Here is a 17060-nt window from a genome sequence, read left to right as displayed (position 1 = left end):
CAATGTTTGGGAGCTTGCTGTGCACAAATTGGCTGCTTACATTACAGTGACGACAATTCAGAAAGTACTTCATTGGCTTCGGGATGTCCTGAGGTGATGAAAGGTGCTATTAGAAGCCCTTTTCTCCTTAATAGGGTCAAGAGATGTGAAATTGTCAAAGACTTTTTTACTAATTGTTCTATATTAAGGTTCGTGGAGTTAAAAAAAACTATCCCAACCAACAACAACTTGCATTTGTGTCATGTTTTTAATACAGTGAAATATTCCAAGGTGCCTCACAGGTGCTTTATAAAACGCGCAGAGCTGCATACGACAGATGGCTGAATACTTGGTCAAAGAGGTAGGTTTTAAGATAAAAGCAAAACACTACAGATGCCGGAAATCTGAAATAAAAACAGAAAATGCTGGAAAAAAACTCAGCAGGTCTGGCAGCATCTGTGGAGAGAGAAACAGAGCTAACGTTTCGAGTCCGCATGACCCTTCTTCAGAGCTTGGAAGGAGAGTCAAGGTAAGGACCATCTTACAGAAGGAAAGTGAGGTAGAGAGGCAGAGAGGTCTAGGGAGGGAATTCCTGAGCTTGGGGCCGAGAAAGCTGAAGGCAGGGCCACCAACAGTGGAGCGATTAAACTCGGGGATGTTCAAGAGGCCAGAATCAGAGGGGCAGAGATCTGGGAGGGTTATAGGGCAGGAACAGGTTATAGCGATAGGGAGGGGTGAGGCCATAGAGGGATCTGGAAAACAAAGCTGCAAGTTTTAAAATCGAGATGTTATTGGACCAGGAGCTGGTGTAGGTCAATGAAGCAGGTGCCACTCCTTAGAAATAGTGCAATGCACTTGGCCTTTGAAATTCATGTCTAAATTGCTGAGTTTCAGCTGCAATATTACAGCAGCTCAGCTAATCATTTTTGACATTTAGCAATTAACCTGAGTTGTCTGCAGCACCTCATGGTGGTCACCTGACCCAGCCCCATTGTCCAGGGGTCCTGAGGGCCATTTCAGCAAGGACTTGACTGTGTGACTGGGCCTTTTGATGTGCTACCCTCTGGTCTCAAAAGTTTTCTCTTCATCAACTCTTTGAGCAGGATTTTGCGAATTAGGTAAATCAGAAATCCAAAGCCCGACAAACTTGCCAGAGGGACACTGAGGCCCAGAACGATAGCTTTCTGTTCAGGCTTCACTGTAGCTACAAAGAGAAAGAACTCATTAATCAAATACCACATCGTAACTGGAAAAAGGTTTAGTACCTTACCCACTGTAACTAGAAGGGAGTTCTGACTCAAGGTCATCGATCTAAAACGTTAACCCTGTTTCTTTCTCGGCTGGTGCTGCCTGACCTGCTGGGTATTGTGCAGTATTTTGCTGTGAATTCCATCGATGTGTTGTCCACACTAACTGTGCCAACAGCGACTACACTTCAAAAGTACTTCGTTGGCTATAAAACCTGAGGTTGTGAAAGGTGCTATAGAAATGCAAGCTTGCTCGTTCTGCTTTTTAACCTTCTCCCTATGCGGCCAGTTCTCCCCCTGAACTTCCAAATCCCCCTCTCTACACGCTCTCCCCTCTCACTGCATTGAAATGATCATTTATTGCAATGTCTTTGACTTTAATGTTTTGCTCCCCAGAATGACTAAAACTGCAAATGCTTCCCTCCCTCAGTCTCCCCTCTTGCCACAGTCCACAGGTTTGTAAAACCCTGCCTTCATTAACCCCTTCGTTGACCTCAATTGAACCCCTACCCTACACAACCGTCGCCTTTATTACACACAAGGGGGGGGGGATTTTACGGTCCTGTCGCGGCGGGGGTGGGGCTGTAAAATACAGCGAGCCATTCAAAAGTCCATTGACCTTGGCAGGACCAGAAAATCCCTCCAGTGTAAAACTCCACCCAAGGTCTTGTCCCTCATTGGCTTTTCAGTGACTGTCTTGACAGATTCAATGTGAGTATAATAAACACATACCAAACACATCGACCTGAGCTTTCAGCCTCACGATACCCAATTTATTCTCCACCAGGCACTCGTAAATCCCCTGGTCCTCAGGTCTCAGAGCATCGATTCTCAGCTCCGACCTCCCCCGTGAGTTGGAAATCTTCCACCTCCGCCGCTCGCCGTGGTTTGTCCTCGCCCAGGTGATGTTGGGTTCAGGGTTGGCATGTCCCCGGCAGGTTAACACCAGCGCCTCGCTCTCCCGGGCACTGCCCCCACCCTCAATGGAAACGTTCCTGGGCCCGTCTGGAAATCAGGAAACAAACTTCAGCTCATCCGAAAACGCTGTTGCCCCGTATCCCAACGCACAGCAGCGCCTCTCACCCCCCATGTATGCTCTCTGACCTACACTGGCTCCCAGTCTAGCAACAGCTTGATTTTAAAATTCTCATCCTCGTGTCCAAATCCCTCCATGTCCTCTCCACGCATAGAATCACATGAATTTACAGAACAGGAGACCATTCAGCCCATTGTCTCCGCGCTGGCTGAGAAAGAATTATCCAGCCTCATCCTATTTTCCAGTTCTTGGTCCATAGGTCCTGTAAGTCACGACAACTCAAGTACAAATCCAAGAATTTTTAAAATGCAAACAGGGTTTCTGCCTCTACCACCCCTTTCAGTCAGTAGTTCCAGCCCCCCACCACCTTCTGGGAGAAAAGATTTCTCCTCATCTCTCACCCAATCCTCCTACCGTTTACTTTCTATCTGCCCCCTAGTTATTGACCTCTCTGCTAAAGGTAATAAGTCCCTCCCATCCACTCGATCCAGGCCCCTCATAATTTTATCCACCTCAATTAAATATTCTGTTCCAAAGTAAACAACCCCAGTTTATCCAATCTTTCCACTAACTAAAATTCTCCATTCCTGGCAACTTCCTCGTAAATCTCCTCCATTCCCTCTCTAGTACGATCACATCCTTCCTGTAATGTGGTGACCAGAAAAGTACGCAGTGCTCTAGCTGTGGCCTAATTGGTGTTTTATACAGTTCTAGCATAACCTAGCGACTGGAGGAGGCTACAGAGATGGGGAAGGTGATAGGGGCTGGGGGCCAGTGACAGCGAGAAGCGGGCATTAACCTGCCGTAGATACGCCAACCCTGAACCCAACATTACATTCGTATATAACACTCCAAATCCCTGTAACCTCCTCCAGCACCTACAACCCACCCAATCACTATAACCTCCTCCAGCCCCTATAACCCACCCTAACTCTGTAACCTCCTCCAGCCCCAACAACCCTCCGAGATCTCTGCGCTCCTCCAATTTCAGCCTCTTGCACATTCCTGATTTCCAGCGCTCCATCGTTAGTGCCTGTTTCTTCAGCTGCCTGGGCCTTAAGCTCTGGAGTTCTCTCCGTAAGCCTCTCTATCTTCACTCCTACTTTACGATGCTCCTTGAAACCTACATGTTTGACAAAAATTTTGGTCACCTGTCCCAATATCTCTGTTTTCGCAGTGTCAGATTTTCACTGATCGTCAGCACTGATTGGGTCCACTGCTCACAGGCAGCAGCTGCCAGTGTGTAGATGGAGGGGCTCAGAATGGCCAATTAATCCTCAAAATTCTCTATTCAAATCAGAAGCTGAGCCTGATCCTGTGGTCACTCATTCCTGGCGCTGTGCTCTCTCACTCACTCTCTCCACCGCATCCTCACTCTCTCTCTCTCTCTCCCCACCCCCCACCAACCCCCCCTCCCAAATCACTCCTCACTCGCTCCACACTTACATTTTCAGGTCAGTGATCAGGACTGTGACCCTCCTGGTCGACTGACTCCTCCCAAGTTAAGTATTGTTGAAAACAACAGACCCACAAACCTTCCCTGTTCATGTTTGGAAATTGCGCACAGACAGGGTTTAATCAGTGATTGCTGACCTGTGGGACTGAGTTACTCACTGCACCAGCTTCTGCTTTCAGCTTTTTCTGTGGTTCGATTTCCACGGATTATTAATTATTGTGCAAAGTTACAGATGGGAATGTGCTGGTCTGAATGAGGTTCCCAGAAGCTGTTTCTCCTGACTCACTCAGAGAGAGAAACACTTTTTAATTTAATCTCACTCATTCTGACCTCACTCAGGTCATTTCACAGCCCACACGCAATGACTCAGCATTCACTCCTGTCAACTCCGCATTTAATCCCAATCCACTCTGCATTAACACCACATCGATTCAGTCTCCACACCGCATCCAATCTGTATCTGCCCCACGTCCACTCTCAATCCACTCCGCATTGATCTGTATTCACTCTGTATCCACTTTACATTTACTCCAAATTTACTCTGCACTCACTCCGCACCCGCACTGCACTCACTCCGCATTCATCTCCACACTCCTTCCACCTTCCCTCCAAATCCACACTGCATTCAGGGTGGTGCAGTGGGAATGCAACTGAGCTCGAAATCTCAAGATCCAGGCTCCTGGTTTAGGGACATGGGTTCAAATACCCTCCATGGCAGCTGTTGGAATTTGAATTCAGTTCATAAACCTGGAATTTAATCATTAAAAACCCATCCGGTTCATTAATGTCCTTTAGGGGAAGAAACCTGCTGTCCTTACCTAGTCTGGTCCCCATGTGACTCCAGACCCACAGCAATGTGGCTGACTAAGCTGATCTCTGAAATGCTCAGTTTCAGGCTAATTAACACCTCAACCCCCTCCCATGGCACTTTCCCATGCAACCGCAGAAGGTGCAACACCTGCCCCTTTACTTCCCCCCTCCTCACCGTCCAAGGGCCCAAAAACTCCTTTCAAGTGAAGCAGCATTTCATTTGCACTTCCCTCAATTTAGTCTACTGCATTTGTTGCTCCCAATGCGGTTTCCTCTACATTGGAGAGACCAAACGCAGACTGGGTGACCACTTTGCAGAACACCTTCGGTCTGTCCGCAAGCATTACCCAGACCTCCCTGTCGCTTGCCATGTCAACACACCACCCTGCTCTAATGCCTACATGTCTGTCCTTGGCCTGCTGCATTGTTCCAGTGAAGCTCAACGCAAACTGGAGGAACAGCACCTCATCTTCCGACTAGGCATTTTACAGCCTTCCGGACTGAATATTGAGTTCAACAATTTTAGATCATGAACTCTTTCCTCCATCCCCATCCACTTTCCAATTTTCCCCCTCCTTTTTGTTTTTTCCAATAATTTATATAGATATTTTCTTCTCCCACCTATTTCCATTATTTTTAAATGTATTTCCATCCATTGTTTTATCTCTACCTTTTAGCCTTTTTCAATTCCTTCACCCCACCCCCACTAGGGCTATCTGTACCTTGCTTGTCCTGCTTTCTACCCTTAATTAGCACATTCCTTAGATAATATCACCACCTTCAACACCTCTTTGTCCTTTTGTCTGTGACATCTTTTGGTTATCTCCACCTATCACTGGCCCTCTATCCAGCTCTACCTGTCCCACCCCCCCTTAAACCAGTTTATATTTCACCTCTTTTCTATTGTTCTTTAGTTCTGTTGAAGAGTCATATGGACTCGAAACGTTAACTGTGTTCCTCTCCGCAGATGCTGCCAGACCTGCTGAGTTTTTCCAGGTATTTTTATTTTTGTTTTGGATTTCCAGCATCCGCAGTTTTTTGCTTTTATATCAGGGTAATTAGTAATGGGCAACAAATGCTGGCTTTGCCCACATCTCATGAGAAAAAAACTCCACACACACACACACACACACACACACACAGAATTTACTCCATATTCATTTGCTGTTTTCTTGCTTTCCTGACTGCTATTTTCTGGTCACTAACTGTTGCTAGTTCAGCCTTCAGCATTTGGTGTAAAACAGCCCCGCCTGGTGTTGGAAACAGGAAATGCTGGAAATTGCCCAGCAAGCCCAAGAGTGAAGAAAAAGAATATGTTAATATAAAAGCAAAATACTGCGGATGCTGGAAATCCGAAACAAAAACAAAAATACCTGGAAAAGCTCAGCAGGTCTGACAGCATCTGCGAAGAGAAAGACAGTTAACGTTTCGAGTCCGTATGACTCTTCATCAGAACTGAGGAAATATAGAAAAGAGGTGAAATATAAGCTGGTTTAAGGGGGGGTGGGGCAGGTAGAGCTGGATAGAGGGCCAGTGATAGGTGGAGATTGCCAAAGATGCCATAGACAAAAGGACAAAGAGGTGATGACGGTGGTGATCTTAGTTAAGGAATGTGCTGATGGTGACATTAAGGGTAGAAAGCAGGACGAGCAAGGTACAGGTAGCCCTAGTGGGGGTGGAGTTGGGGGAAGGGATCGAAATAGGCTAAAAGGTGGAGATGAAACAATGGATGGAAATACATTTAAAAATAATGGAAATAAGTGGGAAAAGAAAAATATATATAAATTATTGGAAAAAGGGGGATCGGAAAGGGGGTGGGAATGCAGGAGAGATTTCATGGTCTGAAGTTGTTGAACTCAATGTTAAGTCCAGAAGGGTGTAAAGTGCCTAGTCGGAAGATGAGGTGCTGTTCCTCCAGTTTGCGTTGGGCTTCACTGGAACAATGCAGCAGGCCAAGGACGGACATGTGGGCATGAGAGCAGGGTGGTGTGTTGAAATGGCAAGCGACAGGGAGGTCTGGGTCATGCTTGCGGACAGACCGAAGGTGTTCCACAAAGCGGTCACCCAGTCTGCGTTTGGTCTCTCCAATGTACAGGAGACCGCACTGGGAGCAGCGAATGCAGTAGACTAAATTGAGGGGAGTGCAAATGAAATGCTGCTTCACTTGAAAGGAGGCTGGGCTGATAAATCTTGGAACTCAGCACTCGTGAATGCAGTGCCATTATCGGATACGACTACCTCTGGTAGTCCATGGATACGAAGCTTTGGTGTAGTTTCTCTATTGTAGCGCCCGACGTTGGTGACTTCACCTCATAAACATCTAACCACATGGAATGGGCATCTATAATCAGTAGAAACATGGTTCCAAGGAAGAGTCCGATGTACTCGATGTGTAACCGCACCCAGGGTCTACCAGGCCACTCCCATGGGTGCAATGGAGCTGCCAGTGGCAACTTTTGCCGCTGCTGAGATTGCACACAGCGCTTTACCACAATTTCAATATTGCCATCCATCCCTGGCCACCATAGGTAGCTGTGCGCTATGATCTTCATTCGGGAGATCCCTGGATGGGCACTGTGTAGTTTGACTAAAAGTGGCTCCCTTCCCTTTGGAGGAACTATTACCCGTGCACCCCACAATAGAATGCCATCTTGACTGCTCATCCATATCTTCGGTTGAAGAACATTTTTATTTCATCGGAGCCTGGCCCCTGGGACCAACCACGTAACACTTGGTCTCGTACTTGAGATAGGACTGGGTCCCGACTCAAGACTGGACGTCTTGGATCTGTCTGGCACATACTGATGAGGAATCTAGAAAATTTAACAGTAAAACAAATCCCGGTGGAACTGGGACGTGTTCCTCATTCTCTTGTAAGGGCAGGCGACTCAGGGTATCAGCATTTGCCATGTGAATGCCAGGCCTATATACAAAGGTGTATTCATAAACCAGCCAAAATCAGGGCCCATCATTGTATTCTTGCTGAGGCTATAGCTGGTATAGCCTTTTCCTCACTAAACAAACCCAATAGTGGTTTGAGGTCTGATACATAAGACCATCATCCATAAGACGTAGGAGCAGGAGTAGGCTGTTTGGCCCATCGAGTCTGCTCCGCCATTCAATGGGATCATGGCTGATCTGATAATCCTCAACTCCACTTTCCTGCCTTTTCTCCATAACCCTTGATTCCCTTACTGATTAAAAACCTGTCTATCTCCACCTTGAATATACTTAATGGCCCAGCTTCCACAGCCCTCTGCGGTAAAGAATCCCACAGACTAATTTCCCTCTGAGAGAAGAAATTCCTCTTCATCTCTGTTTTAAATGGACGACCCCTTATTCTGAGATTATGTCCTCTGGTCCTAGAGTCTCCCACAAGGAGAAACAACCTCTCAGCATCTACCCTGTCAAGCCCGTTAAGAATCTTATATGTTTCAATAAGGTCGCCTTTCATTCTTCTAAACTCCAATGAGTACAGGCCCAACCGACTCAACCTCTCCTTAAAAGAAAATCCCTCCATACCTGGGATCAACCTAGTGAACCTTCTCTGGACTGCTTCCAATGCCAGTATATCTTTCCTTACATAAAGGGGCCAAAACTGTTCACAGTATTCTATGGGCAGGGTTTTACCATCGGCGAGCAGGTGGCGGGTCCCGCTTGCCGACGCATAAAATGACAAGGGATGATGTTGGGCGGAACTCCCAACGTCATCCCGCCCCATTTAAATTTTCAGGAAGGCGGGGGCGCAGCAAAATCAGCTGTCCACCCGCCAACCTGTCAAAGGCCAATTGAGGCCACTGACAGATCAATTAAAGTAATTAGTGGGCCTGCCCGTCCAACCTTAAGGTTGGCGGGCAGGCCAGGAGCCCTGGGGGGAAGTAGATAAAACATGAAACCTCATCCACCGGCGGGATGAGGTTTCATGTAGGGTTTTTAAAATTTTAATAAAGTTTTGTTGGAAATTATGAACATGTCCCAACTCATGTGATATTGTCACATGAGGGGACATGTAAGAGAATTTTTTTTTTTCTATTTTTAATATTTTTGCCCGTAGAGCTGATCTCCCTGAGGCTGCACTTAGCCTCAGGGAGATGAGTGCGCTCTTTCGCATAGCGCTTCCCTGCAGACGTCACGCTGGGTGGGCCTTAATTGGCCCGCCCACGTAAAATGGCGCCGCGCCTCCAATCAGAGGCACCAATCAGAAGCGCGCCCGTACGCGCCCGCCCATCAACTTCCCCCCCAATAGGGGGAGAAAATTCAACCCAAATATTGTCTATCTAGTGCCTTGTATAGTTTTAGCAAGGCTTCCCAACATTCCATTTGCCTTCCCTATTACCTATTGAACTTGTATGTTAGCTTTTTGGGATTCATACACAATGACTCCAAAATCCCTCTGCAGCCTTCTGTAGCCTTGCTCCATTTAAATAATATTCAGCTCCTCTATTCTTTCTGCCAAAGTGCATAACCTCACATTTTCTCACATTATATTCCATCCGCCAAGTGCTTGCCCACCCACTTAATGGCCAGGATTTTCCTGTCGGCGATTTGGAGGCGGGGCCCGCTCGTCATCCCGGTCCCTTTAAATTTTCAGGAAAGCGGGTGGACAGCGAAATCAGCTGTCTGCCCATCGACCTGTCAATGGCCAATTAAGGCCATTGACAGGATAATTAAGATTGTTAAAGACCTGCCCATCCAACCTTAATGCTGGCAGGCAGGCCAGGAGCCCCAGCAGGCTCCTGATAGTAAATGAAGTCTCATCCACTGGCGGGATGAGGTTTCATGTTCCTTTTTAAAAACTTTAATAAATGTTATGTTATATCTATTAACATGTCCCATCTCGTGTGACATTGTCACATGAGGGGGACATGTTCATATGTTTTATATTCTTCTATTTTTAATGTTTTTGACACTGTCACTAATCTCCCTGAGACAGCACTTTGCCTCAGGGAGCAGTGCGTGTACTTTGACAGATGGGGAATCCTTCCCCCCCTCCGCACAGGAAGCGCATAGCACTTCCCATCAGGCAGGCCGCTGGGCGAGCCTTAATTGGCCCACCCACTCAAAATGGTGGCAGGCCCCGTTTCGGCAGCGGAGTTCAGCTGCCCGCCCGCCGCTGAGCTGGTGGGGCCCGCCCGCCCATCGAGGTAAGAATTCTGCCCAATCTGTCTAAATCCCTCTGCAGACTCTTTGTGTCATACTCACTGCTTACCTTCTCACCTATTTTTGTGTCATCTGCAAATTTGGTGATAGTACATTCACTTCCCTCATCTAAGTCATTAATATATATTGTAAATAATTGTGGCCCCAGCACTGATCCCTGTGGCACTCCAATAGTTACAGGTTGCTATCCTGAAAATGCCCCCCTCTTATCCCAACTCTTTGTCTTCTATTAATTAACCAATCCTATATCCATGCTAAGATACTACCCCCAAAACACCATGGGCTCTTATCTTATTAAGTAGCCTTATGTGCAATATTTTATCAAGTGCCTTTTGGAAATCCAAATATATTACACCTACTGGTTCCCCTTTATCTATCCCGCTTGTTAACTCCTCAAATAATTCTAATAAATTCGTCAGGCATGATTTCCCCCTCAGGAAGCCATGCTGACTCTGCTTGATTATATTATGCATTTCTAAATGCTCTGCTATTACATCCTTTATAATAGACTAACATTTTCCCAATGACAGATGTTAAGATAACTGGCCTATAGTTGCCTGTTTTTTGTCTCCCTCCCTTTTTGAATAAGGGTGTTACATTGGCAGTTTTCCAATCCTCTGGGACTTCTCCAGAATCTAAGGATTCTTGGAAGATTACTACCAGTGCATCCACTATCTCTGCAGCCACTTTCTTTAATACCCTAGGATGCAAGCCATCAGGTCCAGGAGAAGTATCGGCCTTTAGAGTCCCTTTGGTTTCGCTAGTACTTTTTCTCTAGTGATAGTTATTGTATTTATTTCCTCACCATCTTTTGCCCCTTGATTGTTTAGTATTTTTGGAATGCTTTTAGTGTCTTCTACCGTGAAGACTGAAGCAAAGTATTTATTCAACTCCTCTGCCATTTCCTGGTTCCCCATTATTATTTCCCCAGTCTCATTCTCTAAGGGGCCTATGTTCACTTTGGTCTCTCTCTTCCTTTTTATATATGTAAAGAAGCTCTTACTGTCCGTTTTTATGGATGCAGCCGCAGAAGGTGCAACATCTGCCCCTTTACTTCCCCCCTCCTCACCGTCCAAGGGCCCAAATAGTCCTTTCAAATGAAGCAGCATTTCACTAGCACTTCCCTCAATTTAGTCTACTGCATTCGTTGCTCCCAATGCAGTTCCTTTACATCGGGGAGACCAAACGCAGACTGGGTGACCGCTTTGTGGAACACCTTCGGTCTGTCCGCAAGCATGACCCAGACCTCCCTGTCGCTTGCCATTTCAACACACCACCCTGCTCTCATGCCCACATGTCCGTCCTTGGCCTGCTGCATTGTTCCAGTGAAGCTCAACGCAAACTGGAGGAACAGCAACTCATCTTCCGACTAGGCACTTTACAGCCTTCCGGGCTGAATATTGAGTTCAACAATTTTAGATCATGATCTCTCCTCCATCCCCACCCCCTTTCCGATCCCCCCCCTTTTTTCCCAATAATTTATATAGATTTTTCTTTTCCCACCTATTTCCATTATTTTTAAATGTATTTCCATCCATTGTTTTATCTCTACCTTTTCGCCTATTTTGATCACTTCTCTTCACCCCACACCCACTAGGTCTATCTGTACCTTGCTTGTCCTGCTTTCTACCCTTAATTAGCACATTCCTTAGATAATATCACCACCTTCAACACCTCTTTGTCCTTTTGTCTATGACATCTTTTGGCAATCTCCACCTATCACTGGCCCTCTATCCAGCTCTACCTGTCCCACCCCCCCTTAAACCAGCTTATATTTCACCTCTTTTCTATTTTTACTTAATTCTGTTGAAGAGTCATTCGGACTCGAAACGTTAACTGTGTTCCTCTCCGCAGATGCTGCCAGACCTGCTGAGTTTTTCCAGGTATTTTTATTTTTGTTTTGGATTTCCAGCATCCGCAGCTTTTTGCTTTTAACTCTAGGTAAGTGTTGGGGACAATTCAGTAAATAAACCACTGAGTGATTGATTCTATTCTGGCACGTCGGTTGCAAAAGGAACCTCTTATTCCAGAAATCCAACAGGAATCATTCAGCAGCAGTCTGTTCAGTTCACATTCCTGGGGCTACTCCTGCCCATTATATTCTTTCCCAGAATAATCCCTGTTTCCCATTTAGACACATGGATTGATTCCACATCGGCAATGCATTTCCCGTTTAAGGAGTGCTGAAGGTTCCTGTATGGTGTGAAATGTGCCCTCATCTCTCCCTGGGAGGGCACTGCGCGCAAAATTAGCAAGTGTGCCCTATCAGGAAGAGTGTTCAGAAGGAAATTGGATAAATACTGAAAAAGGAAAATATTTCTAAGGCTATGCGGAAAGGCAGAGGTAGTGGGACTAATTAGATGGTTCCTTCAAAAGGGCCAGCACAGGCATGATGGGCTGAATGGCCTCCTTCTGTGTTGTTCTATGATCCTATACAGACTCTTTATCAGAACCGTGTGAACTCTTACCTGTGTGTTATCCCGTGTGTAACACACACTCTCTTGGCTTTATGAAACCCCGCCCTTTATAACCTCGTGTGTGTATATAACAGAGATACTCACATTCCACATCGACCTGAGCTTTCAGCCTCACGTCACCCAATTTATTCTCCACCAGGCACTCGTAAATCCCCTGGTCCTCAGGTCCCAGAGCATCGATTCTCAGCTCCGACCTCCCCCGTGAGTTGGAAATCTCCCACCTCCGCCGCTCGCCGTGGTTTGCCCGCGCCCAGGTGATGTTGGGTTCGGGGTTGGCATGTCCCCGGCAGGTTAACGCCAGCGCCTCGCTCTCCCGGGCACTGCCCCCGCCGTCAATGGAAACGTTCCTGGGCCCGTCTGGAAATCAGGAAACAAACTTCAGCTCATCCGAAAACGCTGCTGCCCCGTATCCCAACGCACAGCAGCGCCTGCTCGCCCGTCACCACCACCCACCCCCTTGTAGGCTCGCTAACCTCGGCTGCCTCCTGATTCTGTTTCTCATTGAAACGTGTACCGAGGGCGCGTGAAAACCTTTGGAAAAAATAAATCATCAAGTTTTAGTCACTACGTGGACCAGGGGCTGCCATCCCTCCAGGATTGGTCCTGGAGTCACCAGGAACTAAATATTAATCTCTGAGATACTGTGAGTAACAGCCTTCAAACAACTGATTAAAGAAAGATAGAACTTGCATTTATTTAGCGTCTTTCACAACGTGAGGACACCCCAAAGCGCTTTACAGACAATGACGTTTCTTTTTTTAAAAATGTGCAGTCAGGGTTGTAATGTAGGAAATTAGTTCTAAACCTATTGGAGATGGGGGGAGTGGGAAAGGCTGAAACAGAAACAAAAATAGCTGGAAAAGCTCAGCAGGTCTGACAAGCATCTGTTAGCACAGATAACGTCCGTGTGACTCTTCATCAGGACTGGGGAAAGCTGTTTGACTGGGCGAGGAGGCTAGAGATGGGAGATCTGGGCATGAATCCTCCAGGAATACTTTCAAGCAGCATTGCCAACACGAGGGAAATGTTGGGGAGAATTCCGCGATCGCAGTTCTCAGTGCTCGATTCTGTTCTGTCATATCGGCTCCAAAGGAAAGCCCTTGTTCCAGAAATCTGACAGGAAAACATCAACCGGGATCGGTCATTGTCTCAGTAACCCAGCTCTGCCTTTTTTTGTGGCGGCTGTGTCTGTCGGATTCCAATTCCTGGACTTTCCCCATCCCTTAATATCCTCTCCTTCCGAGAAAAAAAATCCCATTTAAACACGTCGATTGATTCTAAGAAGTGCTGGAGGGCACAGCATTGCGTGCAGTGTGCTATCCCAGGCTGGGCGGGCACTGCGCGCCAAATTGGCTAGAATGTCTTGCAGGGGTAACTTTCGATAGGGGATTTGGATAAATACTCAAAATAAAAAACGGGTCAAATTTCCAGGACTGTTTGCAAAGCACAGGGGGAGTGGAACTAATTGGATGGCTCTTTCAAAGAGCTGGCACAGTCAGGATGGGCCGAATGGTCTGCTTCTGTTGCGTGCAATCCTGTGTGTATTTTCTGAAAGGGTAGAGATGCTCACACCAAACATCTACTGAGCTCTGACGTTCGGTGCTGTTTCTGCCATTGCTGACTTCACAGATGTAAACTCCTCCATCCTGAGGTTCCAGCTCATTAATGTACAGCGTTGAATGGCCGGTCCCCCTGGTGATGTTCCAGTAGGGCGGGGTCCTGCTTCCTGAGTCAGGTTTCCTCCAGGTGATTTCAGGTACAGGGTCACCGCCCCCACTGCATGATATTGACAGCGGATTTCCTGCTTGTTGTACCGTATGGGTTGGTTCGATTTGGATGTTGTACAGCCCAACTATATTTAACAAAGAGAGTATTTCAATCAGGAGTCAACAAAGAGACTCGATAAAAACATTAAAGAAAAATAAAACAAGCTCACAGAGGAGTTCAATGTAACTGGAAAGTGGCAGGAATTTTACCGTGGGAAATGGTGATTTTTAAATATTTTTGGGGGAATATTCTGTTATTCTGTGAAGAATGCTGTGTGTGTGTAAATTATTTAATTAAGCTGGGGAAGATTACTAGCAGATAGATTGTCTGGGGGGGTTTAAAACATGAAAGGATAGAGGTGTTGGGTTTGAGGTACAAGTGAATAGGTTAGATCTAGCATTTGTATTTTTAGATAAGATGAGAGTTTGTTTGAATATCAAAGGGAAATCAGGTTACAAGAAACATGTTTGCATCTTGCAGGAGTTCTATAGGTAAACAGAAGAGAGTATATTACATTTTATTGACCTATATGCAAAGACAAAATAGAAACATGAAAGATTTTATACTTGGAAGGATTTGAGTTTTAAAGAGGTATGAGAACAATGGAACCTGAGATGAAAGGGGAAAAGAGGTATTTTAGAGTTACAATGGAGAGTTTAGGGTAACTGTGAGATGGAGCTGTAACCTGGTAGCTGTTAGGTATAGCTGCAGCTGTGGGCAGTTGGCTGTGTGAGGAAGATCTCCTGGAAACAGCAGTTTGAATCAGCCATTCAGTCAAGCCAGAAAAATCTTGGGATGCAACAAGCAGTCTTGTTCTGAAGTTTTGGATTGCCACAGCAGAGGGGGAGAGAGTTTAAGGGGTCATGCATTATGCCTCAATTAAAGCTACAGCAGTTTGCCTTGGATAATATTACTGGATTTCTATAGCTAAACATCTATTACGGAGTGTTGCCTGGAAGGTGTTTACTTATGGTTCTGACCAAGTAGGGAGTCTTTTGGGGGAATGTTTTGTCAGACTAATTTTTAGATGTGCAACTGTAATCTTGTGTGCTTAAGCTTTCTTTTAATCTTGTTAATAAAACTTTTACTTATAATTTTTAAGATCCCAAAATGCATTAGTGGACTTCTTGCTGCTGAGATCAGTGAGTTTTCTTCTCATTTACAGAATACAATACAAAGGGCACGGCCCATAAGCCAATTTTCCCTCTAGGATTTGGTTTGCACAGCAATTAACATCAGTGGTCATAACACTTACAAATGAGAGAGAGTTCATAAACGACACATTTAAAGTCCTCACCCTCAGGGATCCTTTTGAAAGAGGGAATCTCACCATCACGGATCCTTTTTAAAGACTAAATCTCACCATCAGCGATCCCTTCAGAAGAGGCAATCTCACCATCAGGGATGTTTTTAAACAGGGAATCGCACCATCGGGGATCTCTTTTAAAGAGGGAATCTAACCATCAGGGATCCCTTTTAAAGGGGAAATCTCACCATCGGGGATCCCTTTTAAAGAGGGAATCTCACCACCAGGGATCTTTTTAAAGAGGGAATCTCACCATCGGGGGAACCTTTTTAAAGGCTGGCAGATACTGACAGGGAATGTTAATGAGGTCTGGGAGTTAAAATCTCCAAGTCCTCACCCTCAAGCAGGTCCCACGTGCTTCCACCACCTGCTTCAGCCACCTCAACCCCCAATTTCTGCCCAGAGTTAAAATCAGGACTGGAATTTGTGCTAAATCTGACATTTAGTCTAAAGGTGATGTTAAATCTAAAAAGGAAGACTTCATTCCTATAGCATCTTTCACAAGCTGCGGATGTTTCACAGCACTTTACAGCCAATGTGGTACTCCAGAGGTTGTGATTTGGGAAACATGGCAGCTATTTAGTGCACAGCAGGCTTCCACAAACAAGAGATAATCTGTTTTTGAGATGTTGACTGAGATATAGATGTCCCAGGACACTGGAGAGAATTCCCCTGTTCTTCTTCAAATTAGGATCATGGGATATTTTACATCCAGCTGTGAAAGCAGACAGGTTCTCAGTTTGGGAGAGATGGCCGGGGATGGTAATGTACCTGGACTAGTAATCCAGAGACCCAGGCTAATGCCTTGGGTTCAAAGCCCACCACAGCAGCTGGTGGAACTTAAATTCAATTAATATATCAGGAATGTAAAGCTAGTCTCAGTAATGGTGACCATAAAACTATCATCAATTGTTGTAACAACCCATCTCGCTCACTAATGCCCTTTAGAGAAGGAAATCTGCCATCCTTACCCGGTCTGGCCTACATGTGACTCCAGACCCACAGCAATGTAGCTGACTCTTAACTGCCCTCTGCATTGGCCTAGTAAGCCACTCAGCTCAAGGGCAATTAGGGATGGGCAACATGAAAGAATAAAATAATAATCTCCTTTGAACCCTCCCTAAGGCCTTGACATCCTTCCTGAAGTATCCACAATTGGACACAATACTTTATCAAATCCTTTATACGTCTCAAAAGACTCAAGCTAGATATTTAGATTGCGTAGAATATAGGGCACCAAAACAGGCCATTCAGCCCAATTAGTCTGTGCTGGTGTTTATGCTCCACACTAGCCTCCTCCCATTCCAGCTGCTTCATCTCAACCCTTCAGCATATCATTCTAATCCTCTTCTTATCTAATTTCCTTCTCAAAGCATTTTGAAATACATTTCTGATTTCCCTTTTGGATTTATTAGTAACCATTTTGTATTTATGGTCCTTAGTTTTGGAATTTAAGGGTGTGTCTGCTCAAGGGCTAGTCCAGAGTTACTCACTGTCAAGATGCATCTCCAATGAGTTGTTCCTGCTTCTCGATCCCTTTGAGGTTAGACCCAACCGAATCTCACAGGTGAATGTGAGGTCTCTGTTCCTGGAGTTTGTCGTGTAGTTTAGCTGAGAGGCTACATTGCACGTAGGGTGATACCAAATCGGTGTTTGTTTCTCGCACTTGAGCAGCTCAAGGTTGAGATACCAAAGAACACTGATCTCGTAGCAGGGGTAAAGATCTCGCCCCGAACACTCCAGCGTCACTGTTTGCCCGGACTCTGGATTGAGTGACTGCAATTTTACCAGAGGATTTTGTGGAAATGCTGAAAGAAAGGCA

At 45.8% G+C, this 17060-nt stretch overlaps 1 protein-coding gene across 3 annotated transcripts in view; it reads right to left on the bottom strand.

Moving 5' to 3' along the window:
• Window positions 1–228: 228 nt before the first annotated feature.
• The window catches only part of LOC144689021 (vascular cell adhesion protein 1-like), an 18123-nt gene continuing 1291 nt past the window's right edge, over window positions 229–17060 (bottom strand). Inside the window, exons 3-7 of one of the 3 annotated variants that reach the window (XM_078556127.1) lie at window positions 16732–17046; window positions 13736–14017; window positions 12250–12522; window positions 1959–2231; window positions 229–1183 (exon numbers count right to left, since the gene is read on the bottom strand). In XM_078556127.1, the coding sequence (XP_078412253.1) occupies window positions 996–1183; window positions 1959–2231; window positions 12250–12522; window positions 13736–14017; window positions 16732–17046 (1331 nt within the window). In that variant the 3' untranslated portion in view covers window positions 229–995. The remainder of the gene's footprint in view (window positions 1184–1958; window positions 2232–12249; window positions 12523–13735; window positions 14018–16731; window positions 17047–17060) is intronic. The other 2 variants (XM_078556128.1, XM_078556129.1) reach the window with 2 other exon arrangements.

Source organism: Cetorhinus maximus, chromosome 13 (assembly GCF_964194155.1).
Source record: "Cetorhinus maximus chromosome 13, sCetMax3.hap1.1, whole genome shotgun sequence".
In the NCBI taxonomy this organism is placed as follows: domain Eukaryota; kingdom Metazoa; phylum Chordata; class Chondrichthyes; order Lamniformes; family Cetorhinidae; genus Cetorhinus; species Cetorhinus maximus.
Note: the sequence above shows the minus strand (reverse complement) of the source record. Positions and strands in the feature narration are given on the sequence as shown.